Source organism: Crinia signifera, chromosome 8, assembly GCF_055691185.1.
Source record: "Crinia signifera chromosome 8, ASM5569118v1, whole genome shotgun sequence".
Classification (NCBI taxonomy): Eukaryota; Metazoa; Chordata; class Amphibia; order Anura; family Myobatrachidae; genus Crinia; species Crinia signifera.
The window spans coordinates 15,330,031-15,338,027 of record NC_139224.1 but is presented as its reverse complement, the minus strand read 5'-3'; the positions used below and the strand labels follow the sequence as shown (position 1 = coordinate 15,338,027).

At 53.3% G+C, this 7,997-nt stretch overlaps 1 protein-coding gene across 1 annotated transcript in view; it reads left to right on the top strand.

Annotated features, from left to right (window-relative positions):
- Positions 1 to 643: 643 nt before the first annotated feature.
- CACNA2D2 (calcium voltage-gated channel auxiliary subunit alpha2delta 2) overlaps positions 644 to 7,997 on the top strand; it is a gene marked incomplete at its 3' end in the record, with an annotated part of 191,874 nt that continues 184,520 nt past the window's right edge. The window contains exon 1 of the mRNA XM_083158159.1: positions 644 to 838. Coding sequence (XP_083014285.1) covers positions 723 to 838 — 116 coding nt within the window. The remainder of the gene's footprint in view (positions 839 to 7,997) is intronic.

Here is a 7,997-nt window from a genome sequence, read left to right as displayed (position 1 = left end):
CTGTCTCTGGTAAGACGTGGTGTATGAGGTTGGCAGTCTCTCTTGTTGTATAAGGCAGGTAGTTTATTTCAGCATGGGCAGTCTTGGCATATAAGGAGGGTAGTCTAAGTGTATGAGAAGGGTAGTCTCTGTTAGGGTGGGCAGGCAGTCTCGAGGTATAAGATGAGCAGTCTTGTATGTAAAAAGGCGTTGTGCTTTCTCGCAGGCTGGGCAGTCTCATGTATATGGAGGGCAGTCTCAATGTGTGTATAAATAAGGGGGGGGGGGGGCAATCTATCATGGGCAGTCTTGGTGTACGATGAGTTCAGTATCCCTTAGCGCGGGCAGCATCTGTGTATAGTATAGTAATAGTCTCACTCTCTGTATATAAGGTGGGCAGTCTCGATGTATATTAAGGAGGGCACAGTCTCTCGTGGTGGGCAGCATCTGTGTATGATGTGGGCACTAGTCTTGCTCAGGGTGGTCAGTCCGAATGTTGGGTAGTCTCTCAGGTGAGAAGTGTATGAGGTGGGCAGTCTCTCTGTCAGTGAGGGTGGGCAGTCTCTCAGGGTGGGCAGTCTCGGTGTGTGAGGGGCAGTGTCTCGGGGATGATGAGCCTGCACGGGGCGGGCAGCAGCCAGTGAGCACCCCCCCCCCCCTCCTCCTCCTCCTCCTCCCTCCCCCGGTCCTCGGCAGCAGTACAGAGCTCCCAGCCTCAGCCTCTCATCTCCGGGCTGTGCAGGATGCTGCTCATCGGTACCGGGGCTCTCAGCCCGCTGCTCCCGGCCCTGTGCCTCATCCACACCGGCCTCATCCTCTTCCCCGGGACGGATGGCTTCATATTCCCGCAGCAGCACACGTGAGTACCGAGCATCGCATCTCCGGCGTCCCCAGCGCTGCAGCCTGATCCCGGGCACAGCCACTCTGATCCCGGGCACTGCCACCCGTCATTCCGGGCACAGCAGCCTGATCCCGGGCACTGCCACCCGTCATACCGGACACAGGACCTCAATACCAGGAACTGCCATCATAAATGCTGGGCACAAAACCCTAATACTGGGCACAGTCAGACCACTAATACTGGGCACAGCACCCTAATTCCAGGCATTGCTCAGACTAACACCAGGCCCAGACCCCCCTAATACTGGGCACTGCCCCCTCCAACACCTGGCATGTAACCCTAATACCGGGCACTGCCCGCTTCAACACCAGGAATTGAACCCTAATACTGGGCACTGTCCCCTACATTATCAGGCATAGAACAGTAATACTGGGCACTGCCCCCTCCAACACCTGGCATGTAACCCTAATACTGGGCACTGCCCCCTCCAACACCAGGCATAGAACCCTAATACTGGGCACTGCTCCCTCCAACACCAGGCCCAGACCCCTAATACTGGGCACTGCACCCTCCAACACATGGCATGTGACCCTAATACGGGGCACTGCCCCTTCCGACACCAGGCATAGAACCCACATGCTGAACCCCTATCAATACACTCCCACCACCAACCCCTGGCACTAAACCTTAATACCAGGCACTACCTCCACCAATACCAGGCACAGAAGATTATACTAGACCCTGCCCCCAGCAGTATCATGTGGAGAACTCTGGCACCTGTCACTGCTCCTCACAATTCCAGGCACATAACCCTAATGCCGAGTACTGCCCTCCCCACCCCCACTGTTATCAGGTTCCTAATACAGAGCACCTACTCCACCACTACTGGGCACCTCAGCACCAGACACCTCTCACCTCAGCACCAGACACTGCACACCTCAGTACCAGGCACATTACCGTAATACCGGGCACCACACACCTCAGTACCAAGTACAGAACCTCATGCCGAGTACTGCCCTCCCCCACCCCCACTGTTATCAGGTTCCTAACACAGGGCACCTACTCCACCACTACTGGGCACCTCACACCTCAGCACCAGACACCTCTCACCTCAGCACCAGACACCGCACACCTCACACCTCAGTACCAGGCACATTACCCTAATACCGGGCACCACACACCTCAGTACCAAGTACAGAACCTCATGCCGAGTACTGTCCTCCCCCACCCCCACTGTTATCAGGTTCCTAACACAGGGCACCTACTCCACCACTACTGGGCACCTCACACCTCAGCACCAGACACCTCTCACCTCAGCACCAGACACCGCACACCTCACACCTCAGTACCAGGCACATTACCCTAATACCGGGCACCACACACCTCAGTACCAAGTACAGAACCTCATGCCGAGTACTGTCCTCCCCAACCCCCACTGTTATCACGTTTCTATTACAGGGCACCTCCTTCACCACTACTGGGCACCACACACCTCAGCACCAGACACCTCTCACCTCAGCATCAGACATACCGGGCACAGCACACCTCAGTACCAGGCACATAACCCTAATGCCGAGTACTGTCCTACCCAACGCCCACTGTTATCACGTTTCTATTACAGGGCACCTCCTCCACCACTACTGGGCACCGCACACCTCAGCACCAGACATACCGGGCACCGAAAACCTCAGTACCAGGCACATAACCCTAATGCCGAGTACTACCCTCCCCCACCCCCACTGTTATCAGGTTCCTAATACCGCCACCAGCCTCAGCATCAGACATACCGGGCACCACACACCTCAGTACCAGGCTCAGAACTCTAATACAGTCACCTCACACCTCAGTACCGGACACAGAACCCTAATACCGGGCACTACACACCTCAGTACCACGCACAGAACCCTAATACCGGGTACCACACACCTCATTACCAGGCACCCCACACCACAATTTCCAGGATCAGCACCCTAATATAGTGAACCTCACACCTCATTACCAGGCAAATTACCTTATTACCGGGCACCTCACACCTCCTTACCAGGCGTATTGCGCTAATACCTTTCCAGGCACATTACCGGGCACCTCATTCCTCATTGCAAGGCACAGAACCCTAATATCGGGCACCTCACACCTCATTACCAGACACAGTACCCTAATACCGGGCACCGCACACCTCAGTACCAAGCACAGTACCCTAATACTGGGCACCTCACACCTCCTTACAAGGCGCATTACCCTAATACCATGCACCGCACACCTCAGTACCAGGCACAGTACCCTAATACTAGGCACCTCTCCCCTCACTCACATCACCACCACTTTATTGTGACTGTCTCAGTTTGTTTGTGACTGTCTCAATGTGACTGTGTCATTGTGTCTGTCAATGTGACTGTGTCAATGTAGAGTCTGTGTCAGTGTGTCTTTGACTATGTTAGTGTGACTGTGTCAGGGTGTCTATGACTGTGTCAGTGACTGCGTCAGTGTGACTGTGTCAGTGTGTCTATGACTGTGTCAGTGTGTCTATATCAGTGTGTCTGTGACTGTCAGTGTGTCTATATCAGTGTGACTGTTTCAGTGTGTCTATGACTGTGTCAGTGACTGCGTCCGTGTGACTGTCAGTGTGTCTATATCAGTGTGACTGTTTCAGTGTGTCTATGACTGTGTCAGTGACTGCGTCAGTGTGACTGTGTCAGTGAGTCTGTGACTGTCAGAGTGACTGTGTCAGAGTGACTGTCGGTGTCTGTGACTTTGTGAGGGTGTCTATGACTGTGTCAGTGTGTCTGTGTCAGTGTGTCTGACTGTGTCAGTGTGTCTGACTGTGTCAGGCTGTCTGTGTCTCAGTGTGTCTGTGTCAGTGTGTCTGTGACTGTGTCAGTGGGTCTATGACTGTGTCAGTTACTGTATTAGTGTGTCTGTGTCTGTCAGTGTGACTGTGTCAGTGTATCTATGACTGTGTCAGTTACTGTATTAGTGTGTCTGTGTCTGTGTCAGTGTGTCTGTGTCAGTGTGTCTATGACTGTGTCAGTTACTGTATTAGTGTGTCTGTGTCTGTCAGTGTGACTGTGTCAGTGTATCTATGACTGTGTCAGTTACTGTATTAGTGTGTCTGTGTCTGTCCGTGTGTCTGTCAGTGTGTCTGTGTCAGTGTGTCTATGACTGTGTCAGTTACTGTATTAGTGTGTCTGTGTCTGTCAGTGTGTCTGTGTCAGTGTGTCTATGACTGGTTTATGATGTATGAACCTTGCATCCTATCTTTGGTTAATTAACCCACCTGCCTATGTCACTCATCCGCTGCCACTTATAGACGCTCCCTCCACCCTCCTCTTGCCTCAGCGTTCAAGTCTCCCTCTGCCTGTCCCTCCATGATCACAGCTTGCTCCAGAATATTATCACATAACCCTCGTACTCACTCATCCCATACCCCTCCCTCCTGTCTCACCCCCCCCCCAGTATTCACCTGTTTCACCCCCCCCCCCATTATTCTCTCAGCTTTCCTTCATCTGAAATACAAAATCATTATTACTGTACTATATCTGTGCCCACCACTATCAACCAACAGATATATTATAACCAAGCTCAGGGCACTGAGTTATAGCCCCAGCTGCCGTTTAAAAGGGATATTCAACCCTCAAACTGGACCAAAAACAAGACAAAAAATTGTAAACGGCGCTGAAGACTATACCACAAGTATTCAATTAAAAATGTATACAAATTTATTAACACAATAATGCATTCACAATACCACCGGCCGGTAGAACAATTATGGGCACATTTAAAAAATAAGCATAAAAAAAGCCAAAAAATTGATATTAAAATGTCTGTGACTTAAGCTGCAGTTTGTATGGTTTCTTGCATAGCTGATAAGCCGATATATGCTCAATTGGGCTTCTGGCAATCACACAGAGGCTGGATGGTTAGTATTGTTAAGACAGTGAAAGATCCTTTTTTGTTTGTTTGACCTTTTTTAGGTTAGGGAAAAGTAACGCCCCAATTCACACAGTTTAGGCAAAGTTAGTGCAGTCCAGCTCTCAAGCAGATAAGTCACTCATTCAAGCACTCAATTATGCGGGACCCCCTGGTCGCTTTGGTGTTAGGGCAGTATATTGCAAGTGCCACCTGCTCAGGGGATGTTATAAGCTTTGTCAGCTTGTTATATGTTTATCGCTCCACCAAATACGGTAATAATTTGTTATCCACTTGTTGTGAGGAAGTGCGTGCCTGGAGCGGGTCCCCGGCTGCTGGTCTTACCGATATTGTAGCCTTCTCTAGGACTCCCGGCTCCGGCGTTCTTCTCTCAGGCTCTCGTGGTTTAGTGGCGACGGCAATGTTTGACGACGCGTTTCCCCGCCTCTCTTGTCAGCGGCTTCATCAGATCTACTATCATCCTGACCACCTGTGCCCACCCCTATCATCCCGACCACCTGTGCCCACCACTATCATCCTGACCACCTGTGCCCACCCCTATCATCCCGACCACCTGTGCCCACCACTATCATCCTGACCACCTGTGCCCACCACTATCATCCTGACCACCTGTGCCCACCACTATCATCCCGACCACCTGTGCCCACCACTATCATCCTGACCACCTGTGCCCACCACTATCATCCCGACCACCTGTGCCCACCCCTATCATCCCGACCACCTGTGCCCACCACTATCATCCTGACCACCTGTGCCCACCCCTATCATCCCGACCACCTGTGCCCACCACTATCATCCTGACCACCTGTGCCCACCACTATCATCCTGACCACCTGTGCCCACCACTATCATCCCGACCACCTGTGCCCACCACTATCATCCCTACCACCTGTGCCCACCACTATCATCCCGATCACCTGTGCCCACCACTATCATCCCGACCACCTGTGCCCACCACTATCATCCCTACCACCTGTGCCCACCACTATCATCCCGACTGCCTGTGCCCACCACTATCATCCTGTCCACATGTTCCCACCACTATCATCCAGATCACCGGTGCCCACCACTATCATCCCGACCCACCACTATCATCCCGACCCACCACTATCATCCCGACCACCTGTGCCCACCACTATCATCCCGACCACCTGTGCCCACCACTATCATCCCGACCACCTGTGCCCACCACAATCACCCCGAAGATCTGATCCCTATCACTTCTACCCCACTTTAGTGAGTGTGCAGTGCTCCCCTACACCTACCTGCAGCCCCTCCACCCCAAATCCTCTGTACACGTGCAACTTACACTGATAACTTAGCTGCAGAGCATTGCACTCTCCATGTTGATGGTGCCGAGTGCTGCCCGAAGTTGGCACAGATGCAGGAACACTGATATTACATGTTGTCGCTTTTTTGTAGGATTGGTTGTAAGTCAGGTTGTAAAATTGGCATTGGTGGCAGTAGCCGGGCCCCAGGTCCCTCACACCAACTCGGGGCTATGTCTGTGGTAGTGTTACAGCAAGAGGAGGGGAGGTTGCTATTACTGTCCATGGCGGTGGGCATCAGGTGTAGTGGTGGATGTAGGAGGAGAGGAGGTTGCTATTGCTGTCCATGGCGGTGGGCATCAGGTGTACTGGTGGCTGTATGAGGAGAGGAGGTTGCTATTGCTGTCCATAGCAGTGGGCATCAGGTGTACTGGTGGCTGTATAAGAACAACATCCAGTGCTGTGCAGGTGATGGTATGAGGAGGGGCGGTTGCTATTGCTGTCCATGGTGGGGGCATCAGGTGTACTGGTGGCTGTATGAGACCCACATCCAGTGCTGTGCAGGTGACGGTATGAGGAGGGGAGGTTGCTATTGCTGTCCATGGCGGTGGGCATCAGGTGTACTGGTGACTGTATGAGACCCACAGCCAGTGCTGTGCAGGTGATGGTATGAGGAGGGGAGGTTGCTATTGCTGTCCATGACGGTGGGCATCAGGTGTGCTGGTGGCTGTATGAGACCCACAGCCAGTGCTGTGCAGGTGACAGTATGAGGAGGGGAGGTTGCTATTGCTGTCCATGGCGGGGGGCATCAGGTGTACTGGTGGCTGTATGAGACCCACAGCCAGTGCTGTGCAGGTGACAGTATGAGGAGGGGAGGTTGCTATTGCTGTCCATGGCGGTGGGCATCAGGTGTATTGGTGACTGTATGAGACCCACAGCCAGTGCTGTGCAGGTGATGGTATGAGGAGGGGCGGTTGCTATTGCTGTCCATGGTGGGGGCATCAGGTGTACTGGTGGCTGTATGAGACCCACAGCCAGTGCTGTGCAGGTGATGGTATGAGGAGGGGAGGTTGCTATTACTGTCCATGGCGGGGGCATCAGGCGTATTGGTGGCTGTATGAGACCCGCAGCCAGTGCTGTGCAGGTGACAGTATGAGGAGGGGAGGTTGCTATTGCTGTCCATGGCGGGGGCATCAGGTGTGCTGGTGGCTGTATGAGACCCACAGCCAGTGCTGTGCAGGTGATGGTATGAGGAGGGGAGGTTGCTATTGCTGTCCATGGTGGGGGCATCAGGTGTACTGGTGGCTGTATGAGACCCATAGCCAGTGCTGTGCAGGTGACAGTATGAGGAGGGGAGGTTGCTATTGCTGTCCATGGTGGGGGCATCAGGTGTACTGGTGGCTGTATGAGACCCACAGCAAGTGCTGTGCAGGTGACAGTATGAGGAGGGGAGGTTGCTTTTGCTGTCCATGACGGTGGGCATCAGGTGTGCTGGTGGCTGTATGAGACCCACAGCCAGTGCTGTGCAGGTGATGGTATGAGGAGGGGAGGTTGCTATTGCTGTCCATGGTGGGGGCATCAGGTGTACTGGTGGCTGTATGAGACCCACAGCAAGTGCTGTGCAGGTGACAGTATGAGGAGGGGAGGTTGCTATTGCTGTCCATGACGGTGGGCATCAGGTGTGCTGGTGGCTGTATGAGACCCACAGCCAGTGCTGTGCAGGTGATGGTATGAGGAGGGGAGGTTGCTATTACTGTCCATGGCGGGGGCATCAGGCATATTGGTGGCTGTATGAGACCCACAGCCAGTGCTGTGCAGGTGACAGTATGAGGAGGGAGGTTGCTATTGCTGTCCATGGCGGGGGCATCAGGTGTACTGGTGGCTGTATGAGACCCACAGCCAGTGCTGTGCAGGTGACAGTATGAGGAGGGGAGGTTGCTATTGCTGTCCATGGCGGTGGGCATCAGGTGTATTGGTGACTG